The sequence below is a fragment of the Kogia breviceps genome, chromosome 14, assembly GCF_026419965.1.
Source record: "Kogia breviceps isolate mKogBre1 chromosome 14, mKogBre1 haplotype 1, whole genome shotgun sequence".
Lineage (NCBI taxonomy): Eukaryota > Metazoa > Chordata > Mammalia > Artiodactyla > Physeteridae > Kogia > Kogia breviceps.
The window spans coordinates 70,685,577-70,709,269 of record NC_081323.1 but is presented as its reverse complement, the minus strand read 5'-3'; the positions used below and the strand labels follow the sequence as shown (position 1 = coordinate 70,709,269).

Genomic DNA, 23,693 nt, shown 5'->3' with positions numbered 1-23,693 from the left:
GTCTTATGATGAAATTCCCTACATTCCCAGGGACCAGGATAATAAATACTTAGAAAATGAGGACTTCCTGGGTGAGAGCAGAACTCAGAGAGGGTAGTTCATGCATTCATGTTCACAGATGTCAGAGGACTTTACAGATGAAGTGATTTTTGAACTGGGTTCTGAGGGATGAGTAGGAGTTTCCAGATCAATGGGGGTTGGAAGGTATTCCAAACAAAAGGATGAAAAAGAATTTCACCAAGTTGGGTGGAGCCAAGGGTAGGAGTTGAGGGAGTGGGAGAAGTAGGTGAGAAACCAGGCAGAGGGAAATCCAAACAGCCCTTCTTTGCCAGGTTAAGGGTGTCAAGGTGCCATCTGATGCAAATAGCAAAACATCCAGATTCAAACCAGCTTGAACAGGAAGATTTAGTATCCCGCAAAGCAGGAAGTTCGGGGGTATGGCAGGCTCTGGGGTTGGTTAATTAAGCGTTCAGTGACCTCAGTGAGGACTTAGGGTCTTTCCATCTCTTTATTCTGTTGGCCCCAGCATCGGCAACAGCCTTGGGTTGGTTCTCTCTGCTCACAATTGTCTGCCTGAAGTGCTCGGGCCTCTCTGCACCTCATGTCAGAGAGAGCATGGCTTTCTGTGTCTCTCTCCCTTAAAGCAAGAAAACTTTTCTCCAGCACCCTCCCTTTCGTGACTTCCCCATTCTTCAACCCATCCCTTCAGGGAAGTGGGCGGGGGAGTCTCCATAGATCAGTCAGACCCAGAGCTGGGGGTGGGGCCAACTCTTCCCTGGGTTCCTGGACAAAGTGGGGGTCAATTAGCGAAGACATGAGTTGGGTCTTCATGAAGTGGAAGGTGAGGAGCCACTGAAATGCTTTAAGTAGGGAAGTGACAAGATCAGATTTGTGTTTTTTTAAAAGATCATTCCGGCAGCTTTGCTGAAGAGAGATTTAAGCAGGGCTGGCCCAGGAGCGGGGAGCCCTGGTAGGAAAATGAGACATGAAAGAGGGAAACACGATAAAGCCATGTTTCATCCTCACAGCCTGACCGCCCCCCCGCCCCCCATCTACCTTTCCTGCTTCACTTCACTCATTCCTGCAACACACGCCCCCTTCTTTGGTCTCCCGCCATGTAAGCCTTCCTTTGTGCTGCTATTCTGTCTGGAATACTCTTGTCCATATGCTCTTCTGCCCTTTTGCCTGGTCATCTCTCTCTCAGCCTTCAGATCTTTTTTTTTTTTTTTTTTTTTTTTAATTTATTTAATTTTTGGCTGTGTTGGGTCTTCATTGCTGTGCGGGCTTTCTCTACTTGTGGCAAGTAGGGGCTACTCTTCATTGCAGTACACGGGCTTCTCATTGCAGTGGCTTCTCTTGTTGCGGAGCACGGGCTCTAGGCACGTGGGCTTCAGTAATTGTGGCACATGGGCTCAGTAGTTGTGGCTCGTGGGCCCTAGAGCACAGGCTCAGTAGTTGTGGCACACGGGCTTAGTTGCTCTGTGGCATGTGGGATCTTCTGGGACCAGGGCTCAAGCCCGTGTCCTCTGCATTGGCAGGCGGATTCTTAACCACTGTGCCACCAGGGAAGTCCCTAGCCTTCAGATCTTTGCTCCACTATCTCCTCTTCAGGAAAGCCTCTGACTCCCCCCAGTAGCTCTCCTTCCTCTGCTATTAATCATCAGCACCCTATTCTTTTCCATAGCACGTGGTCAGAATTGATTGCATAAATAACTGTGAAAGTAATTAGTTCTACAGTTATTTGTTAGTGTCAGATTGTAAAGTCTACGAGAACAGGGACCTCATCTGTCTTTCCTACCACTGGACCCCCGGTGCTGAGAATGGTGCCTGTTCACGTGGTAGGTGCTCAGTCAGTATTGTTGAGTGAAAGGCCAGACACGCACCTGATTGGATTGGATGGTCAGGGTGAGTGGTCAAGTGCATAGTCGCTATGTTTAGTTAGGGTACTGTTTTGCAGTATTCAGGAACTTCACATCATTTGTGGTTACTATTTGCATTAGTGAATTACAGGATATGCATTTTTTAAAATACAGAAGGCAGTGGAAGCTTGGCTTGGCACTCATTAAATTCATTATCATGCCCTGGGGATCTCCAACTTAGCCTTCATATCTAGGCAAAATGTTGGGGTCCCAGCCCAGGCCCGAGTGCCCTCCCCTCTGCCCCCTACCACCCCTCCCCCAACACTGATTGCAGTAGGACAGCCCAGCCAAGGAGGGGGCAGCCTTCTCTATCTAGAGAACTCCTCTTGTCTTAATCTCGGAGAGGCAGTAGTGAGTGGTGGCGTGAAGCAAGATCTTAACTCCCTGCCCAGGAATTGAACCTGGGTAGCCTGGATAAAAACCAGGAATCCTAGCCATCACACCCCCTGGCTCTTGCCCCCAGTGAAAAATGCATTTCTCACGGAGGCAAGAGCTGTAAAAACAGGTACAAAGTTTATTATTAGAGACATAGCACAACACAAGTGGGAGAGCACACAGAGAAACAGTTTGTTAAGACAGAAGCAAGGCAGAGATGCCCCCAGAGAGAAAGGGTGTGGGCGTCCTCCCAAATGAGGAGGAGTGCAGTGAAGAGGCAGTTAGGTCATTTATATAGAGCAGTTCTTCCAGGTCTTTGTTTACCTTTGGCCAATTACCTGGTTTCTTTTTCCACACCTGATGCCCTAGGACCCTCCCCAACGTGTTTGCGCAACTTTTTTCCAAGATGGATTCCAGCCCAGGGTCCTATGGGACGGCCTTAGCATCACATATGATGGGGTGGTGCCCCCTCCTTTTTGACCCCCAAGGAGCCTTTCTGCGCATGTGCAATGTTTCCCTTGCCCCAAGGATGGGAAATGTATGACCTCTTGATATCTTAACAGGGTTTAGTCCCACTCTGTCCCTGCCATAAAAATGTCCAATGTCTGACATGTAGAGAACAAACGTATGGACACCAAAGGGGGAAACTGGCTTCCTGTATCTTTATTAGCTAAATCTGGCAGCCCAACCCTGAGGTAGTTTGACAGACAACAGAGGCAGGATGTTCCAGGCTGAGGGAACAGAACAGGCAAAAAGATACGCAGCGGGAAAGAAGGAATCAGAGGTACAGTTAGCTCCCATCTGGTGCTTAGAGCTGGGTAAGGAGGGTCAGAGGATTCAGTTTCCACCAATGATTATTTTGTGCCTATTAAGTGCTGGAAGTTTGATGAATTAGATAGACATCTCCCCTGCTTACGAAAGCTCATCATTCAGAAAGGAGAGAGAGACAGTGGGCCACACAGATGACATAGGAAAGGAAATAGAAAGCAGAGGGGAGCTTGGGCAGGAAGGGCTGCACAAACACGCAAGAGGGGGCCTAGGAAGGCCTCGTGGGGGTGACAGCATTATTTGGTCTGAAACCAAAGCCTATGCACCCAACCACTACACTGAACTCCCAAACTGCTTCCTTACAGCCCACTTATTTTTTTTTAACATCTTTATTGGAGTATAATTGCTTTATAATGTGTGTTAGTTTCTGCTGTATAACAAAGTGAATCAGCTATATGTATACATATATCCCCATATCTCCTCCCTCTTGTGTCTCCCTATCCCACCCCTCTAGGTGGACACAAAGCACTGAGCTGATCTCCCTATTTGGAGATCAGCTATTTGGTAGTGTGTATATATGTCCATGCCACTCTCTCACTTCGTCCCAGCTTACCCTTCCCCCTCCCCGTGTCCTCAAGTCCATTCTCTACGTCTGTGTCTATTCCTGTCCTGCCCCTAGGTTCTTCAGAACCAGTATTTTTTTTTTTTTTTTTTTTTTTAGATTCCATATATATGTGTTAGCATACGGTGTTTGTTTTTCTCTTTCTGACTTCAGTCTGTATGACAGTCTCTAGGTCCATCCACCTCAATACACGCCAACTTATTCTTTAACCTTTCAGTCGTGGTCCCTCGAGCATCACCTGGAGGGAGAATGATTAGATTCTTGGGCATTACCCCAGACCTACTGAAGCAGAAACTGTGTGGGTGGGTCCCTGCATTCTGTGTTTTAACAAGCCTTCCAGGTGATTCTGAGAAATGTTAGTTTGAGAGCCACCGATCACATGTCAAAATGTTAAAAGAGTGCAGATGCTTAAAATAAATAACATAAGCCAGGTATAAGAAATATTCAGGAGGTGATGGATGGTTCTTGGGAGGGTGCAGTCTCCAGTCATCTCCAGGCATTTGTTGCAAAGAGGAAACCCAGCTCCAGTGTTGCCAGATGTTTAGAACTTTTGAGAGATGAACACATGTTAAAGATTTCACTTAAAACCTCGTGAGATGTTACGACCAGTTCAAAGGAGAATCCAAAGAACAGACACATTTATAGATCAGGAATATAGAAATGAATGTGCAAAATGGAGGCAAAGCTGTTTTTTCCACGGGGAGAGGGTTGTGTCTTCCTGGGACAGAATCATTTGCGTGTTTATAGACAAGAATAATTTTCCATTGCTTTCAGTTATTTACAGTTTACGAAGAGGTAAAATAATTCCCAAGGAACCAAAATCAGGTAACAAGGGCATTCTGTAAACAATACTTAGTTTTCACTGATTTCATACAAAACTTCCTAAACATGAATAATGTTACAGACTGAATGTGTCCCCTTAAAATTCAAATCCACACGCTGGAGCGCTTATCTCCATATGATGGTATTTGAGGTAGGGCTGTGGCAGGTAATTAGGTTGGTGCTGAGGGTGGGTCCCTCAGGATGGGATTAGTGCCCTGATAAGAGGAAGATACCAGAGCGTGCTCTCTCTCTCTCCACCCTGTGAACACACAGCAAGCAAGAAAGCAGCCCTCTGCAAACCTGGAAGCAGCTTGTCACCAGGAACCCATCAGCAGCACCTTGATCTTGGACTTCCCAGCCTCCAGTGAGAAATAAATGTCTGTTGTTTAGGCCAACCAGTCTGTGGTATTTTTTATAGCAGCCCAAGTTTACTAAGACAGGTAACAACTGTAAAAGAACCTGGCACACAGGGAGGAGTTCAGTCAGATAATTACCAAATAGAAGGCAGCAATCTGTCAGATGGAGATGTGTGTGTCTGGACTTATTTTGGAGCTGAAATAGCACAGCAAATGTACTTTTAAACTTAGACCGTGTGTTTATTTGGGGTAGGGACGGGACCTAAAATCCTGTAGCTACCTCTTACGGCTTCCACTGTTCATCTGGCCATTCAACAAATATGTATTGGCACTAGTGTGCCAGGCACTACCCTAGGTATTGGGGACATAAAAGTGTACAAAGTTCCTGCTTATATTAGTGGGGTGAAGCAGGTAATTGAGTATAGAGAATTCGTGCTTCCAAGGAAAATTACACATTGTCTAGAGAGCACACCTTTCCAGTTCCTATCCTTTCTTTCACTGCCTCAGAGATGTCTTACACTCTTAGCTGTAGATAACTGAGAGCAACGCAAATAATTCTTGCCTATAAACATGCAAATTGGGGAATTCTCTGGCGGTCCAGTGGTTAGGACTCCGTGCTTCCCTGGTCGGGGAAATAAGATCCCGCAAGCCCCATGGCGTGGCCAAAAAAAAATAATAAGACCCGTCCGCGAGCCCGACCCGCGCGTGGAGGGCTGTAGGGGAGGCGGCACCCCCGGCCCGGGGCCTGCGCGGAGGCGGGGCCTGGTGTGTGGGCGAGGCACCACAGGCCCCGTCCCATCACGTGCCGACCCTCGCCTGCCGCGTCGGCAGCCCAGGAACACGCCAGACGCCGGCGGCTGAAGGGCAGGGGCGGCCGCGGCCTCGGCTGCGGGGCTGGGCCTATGGCGGCGACGGCGACGGCGGTGGCGGCGGGGGCCGGGGCCGCGGCGGGGGCCGAGTCGGCCGAGGGGCCCCCGGGGCCGGCGGCGGCGCTGGAGCTGTGGCTCAGTGAGTAGCCAGGGCCGCCCCTCGGCGCGGGCCCAGCGCCCCACGTGAGGCCTGGCTTCCCGCCTCCCTGGGCCTTTCTTCTGAGGCCGGCGGCCGGACAGGTGGCCGCGGGGAGGCCGGCGCCCGGGGAGGGGGGCTGGGCCCGGCGCGGGTGGGAGGATCGCCACGGGGAGGCCCCGAGAGGAGTCCCAGGAATCCGCCACGGCTGCGGACCCGAGGCTGGGCGCTCTGCTCTCCGTCCTCCCCCCAACCTCCCCCAGTCGCGGTGCATAAACACTGTTAACAACATAATGGCTAAGGTTTATTGAGCTTTGCTTTTATGCCAAGCACTGTGCTGAAAAGCATTTCAGCCACTGTTAATCCTCATTACGACCCCAAGAGACAGCTTCTGTTTTTAACCTCGTTTTACAGATGGGGACCTTTCGACTTCCTCAGTTGTGCAACATACCCATCCTCTGGGAAGGAGCTGTCTCTGGCTGCCGACTTTAATGTCAAAACAAGCCCTTTACACCCTTTGTGCATGTGGGTAGTGGCCGGGTTTCTTATGTGTATTGTCTCCTGGAAGACTCACGGCAGTCGTAAGAGTCGTTTTTGTTCCTACGTTACCAGTGGGGACTCGAAATTCCAAGAGAATAAAGCATATGCTCCTTGTATTGGGCTCTGCTGGGTGCTGGGAGTACTGAGATGTGTAACACAGGGTCCTTGCTCACAAAGACATTTTTAAGTGGGTGGTACAAGCCGACAGTAACAGCACTTGGTTACATTAACCGCAGATTGGGAGGGAGCCGGGTTTAAAGTGCGGTGGCGGGAGTTGGGTTTGTTTACCTGGGGATTGTCTCAGGGGACATAGCCTTTGAGTGGACAATGGAGGCGACAGCATTTCGGATGCAGGAAACTGCATGTGCAAAAGCTGGGGGAACAGGAGGGTGTGGAGCATTCTGGGAAGAAGGAAGTCATTACTGCAGGAGTGCAAAGCCTAAAGAGGCTGCACTGCTAATTGGGGTGAGATCTTCAAGGGTCTTGTATGTTGCAGAAAGGAGTTCAGTTTATCCCTGATGCAGTAGGGGAGGGGATGTTGGCGTTTTCAGCCTGGGACTCTGATCAAGTACACTTGTTAAAAGCATTACTTGCAGCGGTGAGAAGAAACGAATTGGTTGGAGATTGGGGAGTTCAGGCAGAGAGAGTAGATGAAAAGCTCTTCTGGTAGTGTGTCGGGGGTGAAATGGGACAAAGGTATTGGGATGGAGAGTCGAAATAAATAGCTAGTACAATCAGCAGGCTTGATGCATTAGAATAGAGGCAAGAGACCAGGAGGCATTTAGGATGGATCCCAGGTTTCAGGCTCAGGTAACTGGTTGGTTACAGATGTCTCACTTATTGACTTGTGGAGTTTGAGGCGCTTGTGGCACAAAGAGAAGCTCTCTGGGCAGTTGGTTGGCTCCAGAGAGGGTAGAAGAGCTGGAGGTCAACTTGGGACCTTCAGTTCATTGGCAGTGAGCTTGTCCAGGGAGGCTGTGCCCATTAGGAAGAGCAGAGGTTTGCAGATGGAGCATGGAGAATCTCAACATGGAAGAGGCAGGTGGGAAAAACAGCCTGGAGACAGAAGGCGGAGCCTACAGGCTGGGTGTGGAGGGGGAAGCTTGGACGGTGGGGAGCTGCAGGTGGATGTAGTTGGTAGGTGGTTTTGCTGCTGAGAGATAGAGTAGGAGGAGGAAGGAGGAGGGGGAACTTCGAATTTGGCGACTAAAAGGTTACTGAGCTACCTTACTGTTAAATGGTGGGGGCAGGAGGTGGTTGACTAGGAAGCAGTGCAGTTGCAAAAGTCAAGTGGGCTGAGTTAGAGGCCAGCTAGCGGCCGACACAGGTGGGGGAGAAAAAGGGAACTGTGGCTGCTCAAGGAGGGGGTTCTGAAGCTCCAGCTGTTTTAGGCCAACCAGTGTGGTCCCAAAGTTGTGAGGATTTTCCAGTTGTTCAGGTAGGGCTAGAACCTGTACCAGTAGCACACACCCACTCCCCAGTCTCAACAACCAAAAATGCCTCCAGCCAGACATTACCAGATGTGCCCTGGCAGAGAGGGCAGGCTCACCTCTCCCCTCCCCACCTGAGATCCTCTGAGTTTTGGCTTTGGAGTGTGGAGTGGACTTCAGAAATGTATCTTGTAGTCTTCGTGGTTGTGTGATTTGCACCTCCCCGCCCCCGCCCCTCCATAGGGCAGAGAAAGTGAACTATGTAAACCAGACTTCTGGGGGCTGGGGCGCAGTGGAGGTGGCACGTGGGAGGACAGGGGGTAGAGGGGCTGGTGGTGGGGCAAGGACATTAAAGGAATGCACTGGGAGTCTGGACTGGATGGAGAAGGAAGTCCCTCTGGGGGGTCTGAGGACTCCCGAGCTCAGCTCACTGGCAGGTCTTACCTCAGCAGGCAAGGCAGCTGTTGTCTCTGAGATCAGAATGTAATACCATGTCCGTCTCAGGGGGCTGTGAGGATCAGAGGAGTTAGTACATGTGAAGCACTCAGGACAGAGCCTGGCACACAGTGTTAGCTATATCATTATCATTAGTCTTCTTAGTTGGGAGTGGCAGGAAACTAACTCATGTTGTTAGTTTAAGAAAAAAGAAAAAAACGTCAGACCTAGGAAGCTGTTTCAGCAGAAGTTCATGCTTTAAAAATACAAGTAGCAGGTGTGTGCTAGCTCTCTGTGTGCTTAGGTGCCCAAGCTACTGAGGTCCAGGCAGCTGAAGAGTGTGGTTAGCAAGATGAACAAAGATGCGCAGATGAGAGCAGCAATGAACCAAAAGTCGATAGAAACTGGAGAAAGAGAATGCCTCAAAAAGTTGCTGAGGGCTTCCCTGGTGGCGCAGTGGTTGAGAGTCCGCCTGCCGATGCAGGGGACGCGGGTTCGTGCCCCGGTCCGGGAAGATCCCACATGCCGCGGACCGGCTGGGCCCGTGAGCCATGGCCGCTGAGCCTGCGCGTCCGGAGCCTGTGCTCCGCAACGGGAGAGGCCACAGCAGTGAGGGGCCCGCGTACCACACACACACAAAAAAAAAGTTGCTGAGAGCTAAATTAATTGAATGTGGCTGGAAGGATCAGTTGAAGGCACACTGTAAAGAGGTAATTAAAGAAGAAGGACTAGAACACGTTACTGTTGATGACTTGGTAGCTGAAGTCACACCAAAAGGCAGAGCCCTGGGACCTGACAGTGTAAAGAAGGAGCTCCTACAAAGAGTAAGAACATTCCTTGCTCAGCATGCGAGCCTTTAAGATTGAATTATATTGTGTTGTTTTGTGGTTTTATTTCCGAAAGTAAAACTTGCCGTAAATTAGGAATCGATTTCCCAAAATAAAATCCTTTTTTGTATGATGGTATATAGTTTTCAGTGATGATGTATACAAGTAGCAGCTTCTGGGCATTTTGCAGCTTTTCTTACCCCACTTAGTTTATTTTGGCCATTGTTCCACATGGCTGCATTTAGAGCTGCCTCCTTCTCGTTAGTGAAACGCCTCGTGTGCGCCATTCCATGGGGTGCTATACTGTTTAACCAGTTCCTTGTTAGTGGACACTTCGGGTTGCTGGGAGGCTTGTGCTATTAACAGCAGCCCTGGGGCCTCCTGGTCTGTAGTTCTGGTAGTGCTGCCAAGGAGGCAGTAGCTTCAGTAAAGCTAAGGCAGGCTGCTCAGTAAATCTCTCTCTTCCTCTGCTCGGACCTACTCCCAGGTGAAAAGTCCTGTCTCCTAGCCTCGCTTTTATGCCTCCTTTGGGGATGGGAGTGCCTCTATTTATACTCTCCCAGCTTCTCAAGGGTTATCTTGGAGCCCAAGCGTAGGTCATTCCTGTGGCGGGTCTTGCTTGGGCTTTCAGTGTGTGCTTAGTTGAATGATTGCTGGATGTAGGGGTCGATGTGTACCCCCTGTAGGATTCCCCCATGCAGTGAGCACTGCTATGGGGTTGAGTTCTAAGTGTTCTCAAGGTGAGTGCTCCCCACAGCCTCAGGGCTCCCCTTAGTAGCACAGGCTGCTCTAGCGCCAGGGTCATGACCCTGGTGGTTGGGTGGCAGCTGACGTGAGATGATTTGACTTTTGAATTAGTCACTGTTAGATGAACCATTTCAGGGAATTCCCTGATGGTCCCGGGGTTAGAACTCAGTGCTTTCACTGCCGTGGCCAGGGTTCGATCCCTGGTCAGGGAACTGAGATCCCACAAACCCACAGCATGGCCAAAAAAAGATGAATCATTTCATTCACAGGTGGAGGGCTTAGCTGTTTTCTTTTCTTCTTCTTCTTCTTCTTTTTTTAAATTTTTCTTTCTTTTTAAAAAAAATTTTTTTGCGGGTGAGTGTACTGTGCTGAGCTGCATGGCATGCAGGATCTTAGTTCCCCAACCAGGGATCGAACGCACGCCCCCTGCGGTGGAAGTGCGGAGTCTTAAGCACTGGACCACCAGGGAAGTCCCCCTCAGCTGTTTTCTTAATACCTCTCACCCTGTAGCACAGCGGTCTCCAACCTTTTTGGCACCAGGGACTGGTTTCATGGAAGACGGATTTTCCACGGACAGGGGAGTAAAGGGGGGCTGGGGGTGGGCATTGCTTCAGGAGGTAATGCCAGCAATGGGGGAGCAGCAGATGAGGCTTTGCTCTCCAGCCCGCTGCTCACCACCTGCTGTGCGGCCCGGGTTCCTTACAGACTGAGGCCCAGTAAGGTCCACCCGGAGGTTGGGGATCCCTGCTGTAGCAGACTTGAAATGCATACAGACGTTGCTTTTATTAAGCAAATATATGGCAGTAGTCCTATATTTTTCCTGCCCAAGTGCCAGCTAAATAAACCACCTTGGTGCCCAGGATAGCCATTCTTTTTAATGATAAAGGCATTTGTGATGAGATAAATGCTTTTATTTTATTTCATTAATTAATTAATTTATTTTTGACTGCATTGGGTCTTCGTTGCAGCACGTGGGCTTTCTCTAGTTGCAGCGAATGGGGGCTACTCTTCGTTGAGGTGCGCAGGCTTCTCATTGCGGTGGCTTCTCTTGTTGCAGCGCACGGGCTCTAGGGTGTGCGGGCTTCAGTAGTTGTGGTGCATGGGCTTAGTTGCTCCATGGCATGTGGGATCTTCCTGGACCAGGGCTCAAACCTGTGTCTCTTGCACTGGCAGGCGGATTCTTAACCACTGCACCGCCAGGGAAGCCAGTGATAGTCATTCTTGATGGGGTGGTGATAGGTGAAACAAAGTAGGTTTTTTTTTTTTTTTTGTAAATTAATTAATTTTATTTGGTTGCGCTGGGTCTTAGCTGCAGCTTGCAGGCTCCTTAGTTGCAGCACATGGGATCTTCATTGTAGCATGCGGGAACGTTGTTGCAGCATGCGGACTTCTTAGCTGCAGCATGCATGTGGGATCTAGTTCCCTGACCAGGGATGGAACCTGGGCCCCCTGCATTGGGAGCGTGGAGTCTTAACCACTGTGCCACCAGGGAAGTCCCAGAGTAGAGTTTTTTTGAGTTTTTACCTGGCCAGGCCCTGTCTGGCTCCTAGCCACTCCTTGGGGCAAATTGGAGTCAAACAGACCTGGAGGGTTGCTCTGGGCTGATCAGACCGAGCTACTGGTCCTCTGGGGGTCATTTTCTCTAGAGCTGCTCAAAGCCACTGAAATAGCTTGGCAGGATGGAATTAGGCGTTCAGAGATCCAGTTATTTCAGAACTGGAGTAGCCGTCTCCTGGTGTCAGCAATATGTGCAGCCAACTGGTCAGACTCTGCATAGTAAAAGATGAATCATTCGTTCGTTAGTAGATATCCATGCTGATGGCTATTCTAGGTGCTGGAGATGGGAAGGTGAATGAGACAGACCTTCTTCCTGCCTTAGGGAGCTGATAACTTAGTGGTAAGAAAGTCAAAGAAGCTAGTTCCCCAAAGAGGCCCTGCCTTTGCCAAGGAACTGAAGACTTAACCCTGAGAAACATTTGGACCCTGGAATCAGGCAGACCTGGGATTGAATTTTTGCCATTTTCTAGCTTTGTGGCTGGGCAGGTTTCTTCAGTGGTGAGGTAATAGTACCAACTTCAGTTGTTCTGAGGTTTACAGGAAAGGATGTTTGGAAAACACTCAGCATCATGTCTGAGCCACAGCAAAAACAAAGCGGGGTGGGAGGGCAGCGATTACTATTATTGCTATTATTTGGGAGCTATGAAAAACCTTGAGGGAATCCTTATCATATAAGATCTAGCAAATAAAATAACTTACACTTTATAGATCTTTTTGCTGCTTTGCCTTGGTTAAGGGTTTAGAACAATATTTAACCTTATAGAGGTTTCTTCCTTCCTTTCTTTGGAAAAGCTGGTGACCTGGCAGTAGGGGAGGAGGGAGGGAGCTGGATTCTGCATGGTGAATTGGGGTCCCGCCTGCTCTTCTCTGCCACTAGGGTGTAGAGTCAAGTGTTGAGGTCTGAATGCCTTTTAGGTGTCAAGCTTGACCGTGTAGTGAGGTGAAACTTAATGAAGCTTAAAGGGTAAAGAATTATCTTAGATGAGTCAGATCTCCTTAATTAGACTCTCTGGAAATCACTGCCTTAAGTTTATTTCCTGAGTAATTATTTTGTGCCTATGGGTAAGGCATTGTACTAATCACTAGAGGAAACATATGACTTTTGCCTTCGTTGTTTTTTTTTTTTTTAACATTTACTGAATATGTTGCTACCAACTTTTTAAAAAAATATTTATTTATTTAGGCTCTGCTGTGTCTTAGTTGCGGCATGCGGGATCTTCATTGCGGCACGTGGGATCTTTAGTTGCGGCATGCAGACTTCTTAGTTGTGGCATACATGCGGGATCTAGTTCCCCGACCAGGGATCGAACCCGGGCCCCCTGCATTGGGAGCGTGGAGTCTTACCCACTGGACCACCAGGGAAGTCCCTCTGCCTTTGTTTTGAATAAACTTTTGAAGTTTAAGTGTAATAAGTCATGTGTACAGACTAAAGTAAAAGGCAGAGACTATTATAAGATTAGCTATCTTTTATTGATTACTTAATGTTTGCTGCTATACTGACTGAGTACTTTAGACACTTAAAAAAAAAAAATCTCATGGCTATCCCATGAGGGAGGGTACTATTTTCCTTATTTTATAGTTGAGGAAACTGAGGCTCAGAGAGCCCAAGGATATGTAACTAATAAGGGATGGAGCTGGAGATCCCCATCCTGAAAGAGCAGGTAAGATGTGGGCCTTCTGAGAAGAAAGGGATGGCTTCTGTTTTGTGGGGATGGGAGATAGAAAGATTAAGAAAGTCTTTATGAAGTGGCATTTGAATTGGGACTCGAAAGGTGAACAGCATTTTGAGAGATGGAACGTAAGGAAAGAGCTTTGAGGAGGGAAAAGGTGAGGGGCATATGGGAATTGATCATCTAATTCCTTTGCCCTCCTTTGTTGTCTTTTTTCACTTAGGATGGAGTTGGTGGGTGGGAAGATGGGGGATTGAGTACCTGTCCTCTGAATCTCATTGTTGAGCTGTGGGGCACATGACTTGTGCGTGACATAAATGTGACTGCTGTCTGGAAAAGTTAAACTGCGGATGACTGTGTAGTCTTAAGTGATCAGAAGGGAGGAGAATTAGTAGGGGCTGGAGCAGTGGGAGGAGGCTTTTGGGAGGAGATGGAAATTCAGAGTGGCCTTGAAGAATGGATAGGATTTTGAGAGGAGAATAGTGGATGTTCAGGCAAGAGGAATAGTGTCAGAGATATGACCATAAGAATTACTTCTTTGCAGAGCTTGAAAGAGCTTCTCTGTCAGGACCAGTAAGATATTTCACTGGAGAGCCAGGTAGGCCAGGACAGGCTGGACAGTGGGGAGTAAGGGAAATGTTATGAAAGGGCAGGATGAAGACAGTCTCAGCAACTCCTTTATGAGAATGTGCCCTGGTTCAGTCTGGGGGCGGGGCATGCGGAATGGGCATCCTTGTTGGGTTGCTGGCCGGTTGCTAGGCAGCAGCAGTGGGAGGAGAGGAAGAAGCTGCTACCATCAAGCAGCAGGAAAGATACACACAACCCCTTATTCCAGGAAGTCAAGGATTGCCCCTGCCTTCAGTGGAGCATGGTCTCAGCACTAGGCCTTCTGATAATCCCTCTTTCTCCAGGGATCTCCTGCTCCTGGCCGTGCCCTGGTGCTCTTCCTGCTCCGTGTCCTCAGATTTCATCCAAATATGAATGTTCCAATGGGGGAGACCCTAGTGTGACTAGATCTGCGTTCCTCGGGCATGTGTATGGTAGCAGAGAGAAATAGCATGTTGAGGAGTGAAGGCAAGGAGGTCCTCTTGTCAGACTGGATAAGCCACTGACATGTGGAGAAGCTTCTTACATAGGATGGTCAGGAGATTTCAGTAAATGGAGGCTCAGATTTAGGCCTGTTACTTTGAGGATATGGTGGGAGCCGCTCAGGGCTTCATTGTATGTTCTAGTCTTCCTGTCACATGGCCAAGAAGCTTACAGGTTCTGGCCCATGCCCAGATGCTGGCCCAAGCCCATCCTCATTGCAGGGCCAGAGTGGGGGAGTCCTGACATGGGCGTGAAGAAGGTGCACATAGGCCTGCACTGGGAATGGAGCCCCTTTCAGGACAGTAGCTTGTTAACCAGTTTAGTTGTTCATTCAGTCCGCAAACAGTCACTGAGGCCGTATCATGGGCCAGACACTGTGCCTGACGGTGATGATCAGTACAGGCCCCTGTCCCTTTCGGCTGTCTGCTCACTGGGTCTGATCCCTTAGAGGTGATGTCACAGTCCCTGGCTGTTGTCATATTTGGGGGGCTAGTGGTGTGGAGAGGTGTATGTTTCTCTGTATTATACTTTAATTTTATTTTTTATTTCCTTGACAGATAAAGCCACAGACCCAAGCATGTCAGAACAGGATTGGTCAGCTATTCAGAACTTCTGTGACCAAGTGAACACTGATCCCAATGGGTAAGGTGACTTCACACACATGCTTGACTTTGGGGGCACCTCAGACTGTGCATGCCTTTGTTTCTCGGGATTGTTTTACGTAGCATAGATTGTTGTTTCTTTTTTTTCTCCCTCCATGATCTACTGAGTACATTATTTTTCTAGAAATAGCAAATTCATGTGGTTTTCTAAAAAACAAATCGTTTGTAACTGGCAGTTACTTAAAAATTTTTAAATAGTGTTATGAAACACTACTCCTGAGGAGATCTCTGAATGTTAGGGATGGAATGTAGCTAGGGTACGTAGCAATGTGAAAGACCAGTGTGTTCTCCATAATTTAAATGCAGTCTTTCTTAAGAAAAAGCAGGGGGAAAAGGGGTAAGATTTTGTTGAATTTGGTTTCTAAAGTATCTGGATAGGAACTTAAGAAATGAGTCAGTCATCCGGATGTTTTATCTCCATGTTGCTGAATATTCATTTTGAAACGAGCAAGAAATTTGATCACATTTTCTGCTCTAGTGTTAACTGAGCAGTTGTCATATGACAGACAGGCAAGGTCTGTGCTGCTCACGACCGTTACTCACAGGTCTGGAAGTTGTAGGGGTGGGTTGCCCGGGGAGAGGATGGTGTGCCCTGGAAGTGTAGCTATGAGAAGGGTGGGTGGGAGTCGGCTGCCTTCAGGGGCTCATGCCTGGCCGTGTGCAGTCTACATCCCACCTCTGCTCTGGGACCCGAGCTCCTGGAGGAGAGGGGACTTTACCAGGTGTGCTCAGCCAGACTGGTGTGTTCCTCTCCGCCCAGAGTCCAGGTGTCTTTGTTTTCCCTTAGCTCAACCCATGCACCTTGGCTACTGGCCCACAAGATCCAGTCTCCACAAGAGAAAGAAGCTCTTTATGCCTTAACGGTGAGTTCGGCTCGCCCCTTAGCCTAAGCTCTCCTGTCCTGGGGCTAGCATTTCTGTGGGGAAGAGGCTCTGAGAGGTTCACCTTCAGCGGCCTTGAGAAAGCAGGCTGGAGGGAGTTCTGGGTTCAGATTGCCCCGTTCTAGATCTGTTTCTGGAGAGTAGTACTGAGCCCGCTTTGCGAGAAGGAAAGGAAGGCTTTATTTCTTTTTGCCCTTTTTAGACCAGGGCTGGCAAGGTCAAGTCTCACAGGGCCAGAGTGGTAACATAAGTGAGTGAGCTGCTGGGTGGGGACCAAAGAACTGGAGAGCCCATGCCCAGTCTAAAGAGGGCAGCTACAGTGCAGGACCTGCTGACTGTTGCCAGGCGTGAGTTTGGGCCCAATGTTGCTAGGACTTCCTGTTTAAGAGAAACTGGAAATCTAGATTTTTTTTTTTTTTTTTGCTGTACGCGGGCCTCTCACTGTTGTGGCCTCTCCTGTTGCGGAGCACAGGCTCCGGACGCGCAGGCCCAGCGGCCATGGCTCACGGGCCCAGCCACTCCGCAGCATGTGGGATCTTCCCGGACCGGGGCACGAACCTGTGTCCCCTGCATCGGCAGGCGGACTCTCAACCACTGCGCCACCAGGGAAGCCCTAGATTTTAAATATATGAATTCTCTGAATTTTTCAATATTGGTGACTGATTTGAAATGTTAAACAAGATTGTGGACCAAAGAAAACATTTACAGGCCCAATTTGTCACTGGAGTGCCAGCAGGTAACCCATAGTTTAACAGTTCTTAGGTATTCCATGTCCAATTTCTGCCTCTAAGGAGAAAGAAGGAAGTGATTCTCTGACTGGTTTCACCTGCCCAAAGGGTCTCCTTAAAAGGTGGGGGTGGGCTTCCCTGGTGGTGCAGTGGTTGCGAGTTTGCCTGCCGATGCAGGGGACGCGGGTTCGTGCCCCGGTCCCGGAAGATCCCACGTGCTGCGGAGCGGCTGGGCCCGTGAGCCATGGCCGCTGAGCCTGCGCGTCCGGAGCCTGTGCTCCGCAACGGGAGAGGCCACAACAGTGAGAGGCCCGCGTACAGCAAAAAAAAAAAAAAAAAAAAAAAAGGTGGGGTGACCTCAGGGTACCCCACTGAGCTGTTTCCTGGGCACAAACCTGTCAGTTACAACAAGAGCAAACAGGTGCTTTTTTCCTTAATCTAAAAGTGTCATCCTTTCTCCCAAACTTTAGTGTCCTCAGTCTTGAGCCATGATTTCAGCAAATACTTACCAGGTTTGAAATGAGCCCTGGAGCTAATGGTTTCCCCTTCTCATGGGGGTCCTGTGTCTGCGCAGGTGCTGGAGGTGTGTGTGAACCACTGTGGGGAGAAGTTTCACAATGAGGTGGCCAAGTTCCGCTTCCTGAACGAGCTCATCAAAGTGTTGTCCCCAAAGGTGAGCACCCTGGGCTTGGCTTTGCTCACTGCTCTGCACGCCCCCCAGCTTTCAAAGGCCTGTCACCCTTCCTGGTCCAGAGGCAGACCTGCTCATGGATAGAACCTGCCAGCCTGTCCCAGGTTTGAGCTGAGAGGTGAAAGCTTTCCTCTCCAAGGTGTAGGATGATGGTCATGGTCATCAGCTGATCCCCGCCCTTTGATTGTTAGCATTTTCAAATTCTCCCTTAAAAAATGGCCTGTAGACAGGTGGCCTAGAGGGGTGAGCACAGAGGGCCCTAGCTGGTGGGCACAGGTTTCCTGGTAGAGATAGCAAGACATGTCGGGTGTAGCTTTAAGTTTTCTTCTTTCCTTGTCTTCTGTAGCTTTCCTCCTGGTACCTGTCTTAGCGACACCATTCTCGGGTAACTAACATTGGTGGAACCTTCCTTTGCTGCTTCCCGACAATTCTGATGCCAGTTGGGTGTCCTGTGATTTAATTCATTTCTGAAAAAAAGTACTCAAAAGTTAGGACAGACCCTACAGGTTAAGAGCTCAGTCCTACCTAGACTACACCTACTTCAGACACCAGTCATAAGTCTCGGGGATGCCCAAGCTACTTGCACTTCTGCCCGACCAACTACAAGTGCAGAGGTTCCTCTGACCCCCTCTGCCAGGTTCCATAATTCACTAGAAAGATTCACAGAACACAGGAAAGCACTATACTTACTAATATTCTTTTACTGTAAAGGATGTAAATGCAAGAGATACATAGGCCAAGGTCTTGGGGATGAAGGGGGAGCAGAGCTTCCATGCCCTCTCCCGTGGAACCTGAGCATACCACCCTCCCAGCACATCCATGTGTTCAACCAGAAGGCTCTCTAGACTTGGTTGTTTCGGAGTTTTTATCTGGAATTGTGGGCATGATTGATTTAATCACTGGCCATATTATTGAACTCAGTCTCCAGCCTCCCTCTCCTCTTGGGGAGGTCAGGATAGGGCTGAAAGTTCCAACCCTCTAATCACATGGTCAATCCCTCCCTTGAAACTAAGTGCCCACCAGGAGTGTTTAGCAGAAACTCAGGTATGGTCCATGGGGGCTCATTGTAAATAACAAAAGACGTTCCTGTCACTTAGGAAATTCCAAGGGTCTTTGAAATTCTGTGCTGTGAGGAACTGAGGACAAGGGTTAAATGTATATATGTATATGTGTGTATATATATATATATATATATATATATAATGTATATGTATGTATATATATTTTATTTCCATAATCCTTTAATTTTAAGAGGATCTTTTATAATGATTCAAAGCATTTGAGTTTCAGCAATTCCTTTCACTTTACCTTATTTTCATTCCAAATACATTTTTATTCTAGACTTGCCACAGTCAAATAATGAGTGTCCCCAGTGGCTCTAACCTAAGCCAATATATGGTAGGATTTAATTTTAGTGGCTTTATAGGTTGATTCTTTGAAACCCAGAAAGAGCCCTGGAAATGGGGGCCAGATAATTTGTCTTCTAGCTGTGCCTCAACTCCCTACCAGCCTTGGGCAGCTCACTTCTCTGGGCCTCAGCAGCCATCTCTTTAGTGATAGTGTGGGCTGGGCAGTTTCCTAATGAAACTGCACAACCAGGATGGGATTTGAACCCAGCCAAAACTCAGATTGGGACTTGAACCCACGGGCTGGGACTCAAACCCACTGTCTTTAAAAAAAATCATTATTATTAATTAATTAGTTTATTTGCAGCTGCATTGGGTCTTTGTTGTTGCGCATCAGCTTTCTCTAGTTGTGGCGAGCCGGGGCTACTCTTGGTTGCAGTGTGCGGTCTTCTCATTGCAGTGGCTTCTCCTATTGTAGAGCACGGGCTCTAGTTGTGTGTGGGCTTCAGTAATTGTGGCACTCAGGCTCAGTAGTTGTGGCTTGCAGGCTCCAGAGTACAGGCTCAGTAGTTGTGGCGCACGGGATTAGTTGCTCCACGGCATGTGGGATCTTCCCACACCAGGGCTCGAACCCATGTCCCCTGCATTGGCAGGCGGATTCTCAACCACTGCGCCACGAGGGAAGTCCCAAACCCACTGTCTTTTTTTAAAAAAATTTTATTTATTTATTTGTTTATTTTTGGCTGTGTTGGGTCTTAGTTTCTGTGCGAGGGCTTTCTCTAGTTGCAGTGAGCGGGGGCCACTCTTCATCGCGGTGCTCGGACCTCTCACTGTCGCGGCCTCTCTTGTTGCGGAGCACAGGCTCCAGACGCGCGGGCTCGGTAGTTGTGGCTCACAGGCCCAGTTGCTCCGCGGCATGAGAGATCTTCCCAGACCAGGGCTTGAACCCATGTCCCCTGCATTGGCAGGCAGATTCAAAACCACTGCGCCACCAGGGAAGCCCCCCACTGTCTTTTAATTAAAATCAATCACCTGGTGTCAGGACTTACTGAAGCTCAGGTTCATTATGTCTCAGCACAGAAGGAGTTCAGCAAGAGGCAAAGTGATAGGCAAGAAGTAGATTTATTAATACAGGACGCCTGTGAAGGATACAAGCACACAGGCAAGGCGCATCTGCCCCGAGAACTAAGTAGGAAAACAGATTTATTTAGAGAGATATACATTCCAAAGGTAGAATTTCTCAAAAGGTGAGAGCAGTCCTGAAATATGGGGTGGTTAGTTTTTATGGGTTGGGTGACTTCATAGGCTAACGAGTAGGAGGATTATTCCAGCAATTTTGGGGAAGGGGCAGAGATTTCCAGGAATTGGGCCACCGCTCACTTTCTGGCCTTTTATGGTCAGCCTCTGAACGGTCATGGCACCCGTGGGTGTGTCGTTTAGCTAATGTATTACAATGAGCGTATACTGAAGCTCAAGGTCTACTGGAAGTCAAATCTTACACCATCTTGGGCCTACTCGGTTCTAACCAGTTTATGTCATATTCTCAACAGCTGTGTCATTCTCTAAAGGTTATGTCCTGCCGCCTTCCCTCCTGTCTCACCAAGTCCCGTCCAGCTCTGTAATTCCCTTTCCTTTTTCAGTACCTAGGCTCCTGGACCACAGAAAAAGTTAAAGGAAGAGTCATTGAAATACTCTTCAGTTGGACAGTCTGGTTTCCAGAAGACATCAAGATCCGAGATGCTTACCAGATGCTGAAGAAACAAGGTCTCACTACCATTACTTATGTTGCATTCCCTTTTCACAGTCGTCGTTCTTTCTTGCTTTTTTGTACGCTTTGTCGGTTTGGGGTGAAAGCTGGAGATCTTGTGTCCAGTAAATACAACAATGTAGGCTGACACAGTAATTTTGATCCCTGGAAATGGGCAGACCGTTCCTTCCGGTTGACGGGAGTTGAGCTAGGTTTGAGATGGTTGTAGCTGTAGTTACCCTCACTATGCCGGCTTCCATATTCCTCTAGTGTTAGCTTGTGTTGAGGGTGGAGGCTGACTTGCTAGAGAGTTTCTCTCAGTATCTGCTCTGCTCTCAGCTTTGGGTCTTCCTCTTGCTCTACACCTCAGAGGGGGTCTTATTCCATCACCTTTCCTGACGGTAGACCTTTACTACTTGTTCCTCAGTGCCCGTAGCCTGGTGGTGGTGGTGCTGGTTCTGCTGTGAGTAAGCCTCAGTCTCAGGCAGGCATGTGTCCCTGGTCTGGGTGGGACCTGTTTGTGATCCTGTCCCATCCCGACTCGGGTCTGGGCCAGGACATGTTGCTGCCCCTCCCCCAGGGGCACAGGCTTTTCTTTTTTTTCCAGCGGCAGTAGGTTTTCACCACTGTTCTAAGGACAACAGGTTTGGTGTCCTTCACCCAGCAGTGTGAAGCTTTTCTGTCGGGAGAGAAGGATTTCAGTGGGCCATCAGGCCTTTCCCATTCTTTTTGTGAGGGCTTTGGAGAATGAGCCTATTCCTCTCGTGTTGTGAGCCCCAGAGTGTGTCCGTGTAGAAGCTGGGAGTCCATGTTCCTTTTCTCTTGGGCTCTGTGGGAGGAACCTGGGTTCAGGATGGACTATTTTCCTCCCTGTCGCATGCACTCACTTAACATTTTTAGGAGTATTGGGGATTCTACACTAATTTCTGGGCTCTGGGGGGTTGCATACCTGCATAAAATGATCAGTATTTGTATAGTGTAAGGCCCTTTGGCCACTAGCCTTACGGTCCAGTTCTGCTCTGATTTAGTTGGCTCTGACCTCCCCAACTTTGTACTGGGTTCCATGGACCCTCCCAAGGGAGGATGCAGAGCCTCGGTCATACCCTGGGTATATCTCTGTAAGGCCGTTGACAGTGTTTTCCTGGTGGGACATCAGGAACCAGGGGTTTCTGGGCTTTACACTGGATCCTGCTGAAGTCAATGGTACGGTACCTATATCCGTATATTCATGAATTGCATGTTTTAGGGATCATAAAGCAAGACCCTAAACTACCGGTGGATAAAATCTTGCCCCCACCTTCTCCCTGGCCCAAGAGCTCCATCTTTGATGCCGATGAAGAAAAATCAAAGGTAAGGAGCTTTTCCCTGACCTTGGTGGCCTACCTGGAGTTTAACCAGACCCCTTCTTCTTCTTTTTTTTTTGAATTTTATTTTATTTACCTTTTTATACAGCAGGTTCTTAATTTGTTGTCCATTTTATACATAGTAGTGTAGCTATATCAATCCCAGTCTCCCAATTCATCACACCACCAGAGATCCCTTCTTTTAGGGACTCTCCTGCAATGTCCCCTGGTCCCGAACCAAAGTGTGTGAGAGTGTGGGGAGGTGGGTTTTGAGTTCCCCGTGGAGCAGAGAGAGGTAGCTGAAGGCCCGGATGTTTTCTTTGTGGGTAGGTCAAATAATAAGCGTCCTGTTCTTTATGTCTTTCACTTTATCTGTGCGGTGTTCCTGAGGGAAAGAAGGTACGAAAGGATAACCCTAGTGGATAATGGGGTGGTCAGTCATATCCAGAGTGTGGTGTCGGGGGAGGAGAGTGGGGAGTAAAGAATTGGTTGTATGTTGGCTCAGATCTCTTTAGTGTCAGTAAGCGTGACCTCACCCATTTTCCTTCCATTCCTGTCTCCCAGAATTGTTGCTCCTCAGACATCACTAAGGAGAGGGAAGAGAAAAGCAAGGTGGTCCAAACCTAGGCCAAGCCCCAGGGATAACTCCAGGGTGCCCCTGAAAGGTGGCAGTGCTTTTGGTCATTAGCGTTCTTGGTCCCTCACAAGGTCTGGTGAGTGTAGAACCAGGAAGGCTCCAGTCCGGCTCCTCTCCTGCGGGTGCTTCACCATTGCAGAGGGTGGGAGAAGCAGGGGAGGAGGTGTGGCATGGACTTCTGAGAAAGGTAGTCTTGGGTCAACTGCTTAGACTCTCTGGCACTCAGTACCTCCACGTGTCCTGCCATCCATCCAACAGAGTGAGTGACCCCTATACCTGTTGGGAATAAGGTGGACAAGATCGCCAAGGTCTGTCACATCATAGTATGTGGTCCAAGACAGCCTTGGCACTGTTGACATTTTGGGCCAGTTAACTTTCTTGTTGGAGGTCGTTAGGCACTGTAGGATAGAATGTGTACAGTATCCCTCTACCCGCTAAATGCCAGGAGTACCCCCAGTTGTGACAGCCAAAAATGTCTGTGGACTTTGCCAGAGGTTCCTTGGGGACATCCACCTCCCTACCCCATGGAAAAACCAGTGGTCTGTGGGGACGGTCATCATCCTTACGTTCTGGTGTCGTTGTGAGGATTTGCTAAGGTAGTGTATATAAAATGTGCGAGCTCTTATCAGTGCTGATTCTGCTATCGCTGATGCTATCCATCTGGGCCATATGACAAAGAGGGAGTTGGTTTCACCTAGTCTTGTTCCCTCTTCAGCTTCTGACAAGGCTTCTGAAGAGCAACCATCCTGAGGATCTTCAGGCTGCAAACCGGCTGATCAAGAACCTGGTCAAGGAGGTGGGCATTTTCCAGCGGGTTCTGCAGAGCCAGCATTTGACAGGGGCTGGACAGTGTATATGTGTGTGTGTGCCTGAGGGTGTGGGTACACAGTTGTCTGGGAGAAGGGATGGCTGCCTAGCCCTGAGCCGGGGAACAGCTGTGGGCTCCCTGAAGAGCAGCGAGGTGGTGACGGGAAGCAGAAACCGCTGTGTGTTTCTCCAGTACCTCTGTCTAGGAACTCAAAGCATTTCACAGACACCGGTTTCTGTCCCAGTGACCGGTATTGGTGTGGATAGAAGCCAGGTTTGGGAACTGCTTTTCCAGAGGGATCAAGGCTGGTGGTACAGAGGAGTAGTCCCAGCTCCCCAGACCGCGTTGTCCGTCCCAGGAATTCCAGGCCTTGAGCTGCTGCTCTACCCGCTCGGTGGACCCTCCATTCACTCCCTGGTTTGGTGGCTTCCCTGAGCTCTCCACAGTGCAGCGCCCCTTTCCCGGCACTTGTTCAGGCTTTCTTCAGAGCTCCTGCTCCCTCACCTCATCCTCTTTCTCCCAAAAGGAACAAGAAAAATCAGAAAAGGTGTCCAAGAGAGTCAGTGCTGTGGAGGAGGTACGGAGCCACGTGAAGGTGCTGCAGGAAATGCTGAGCATGTACCGCAGGCCAGGGCAGGCCCCGCCAGACCAGGCGGCCTTGCAGGTACTCTTTTTAAAACTAAATTTC

At 49.0% G+C, this 23,693-nt stretch overlaps 2 protein-coding genes across 4 annotated transcripts in view; both read left to right on the top strand.

The window, feature by feature from the left end:
• The first annotated feature begins 5,701 nt into the window (after nucleotides 1–5,701).
• GGA2 (golgi associated, gamma adaptin ear containing, ARF binding protein 2) overlaps nucleotides 5,702–23,693 on the top strand; it is a 33,408-nt gene continuing 15,416 nt past the window's right edge. The window contains exons 1-8 of one of the 3 annotated variants that reach the window (XM_059037000.2): nucleotides 5,702–5,870; nucleotides 14,720–14,804; nucleotides 15,612–15,687; nucleotides 17,008–17,106; nucleotides 20,111–20,234; nucleotides 21,464–21,567; nucleotides 22,913–22,993; nucleotides 23,532–23,669. In XM_059037000.2, coding sequence (XP_058892983.1) covers nucleotides 5,765–5,870; nucleotides 14,720–14,804; nucleotides 15,612–15,687; nucleotides 17,008–17,106; nucleotides 20,111–20,234; nucleotides 21,464–21,567; nucleotides 22,913–22,993; nucleotides 23,532–23,669 — 813 coding nt within the window. In that variant the 5' untranslated portion in view covers nucleotides 5,702–5,764. Of the gene's footprint in view, nucleotides 5,871–6,341; nucleotides 6,393–13,623; nucleotides 13,672–14,719; nucleotides 14,805–15,611; nucleotides 15,688–17,007; nucleotides 17,107–20,110; nucleotides 20,235–21,463; nucleotides 21,568–22,912; nucleotides 22,994–23,531; nucleotides 23,670–23,693 lie in introns of those variants that run through there. The other 2 variants (XM_067013131.1, XM_067013132.1) reach the window with 2 other exon arrangements.
• Nucleotides 8,605–9,132, top strand: LOC131741003 (transcription and mRNA export factor ENY2-like). Its single transcript, XM_059037488.2, has 2 exons — nucleotides 8,605–8,720; nucleotides 8,920–9,132. The coding sequence occupies exons 1-2, from the start codon at nucleotides 8,625–8,627 to the stop codon at nucleotides 9,130–9,132; spliced, it is 309 nt and encodes a 102-aa protein (XP_058893471.1). The 5' UTR covers nucleotides 8,605–8,624.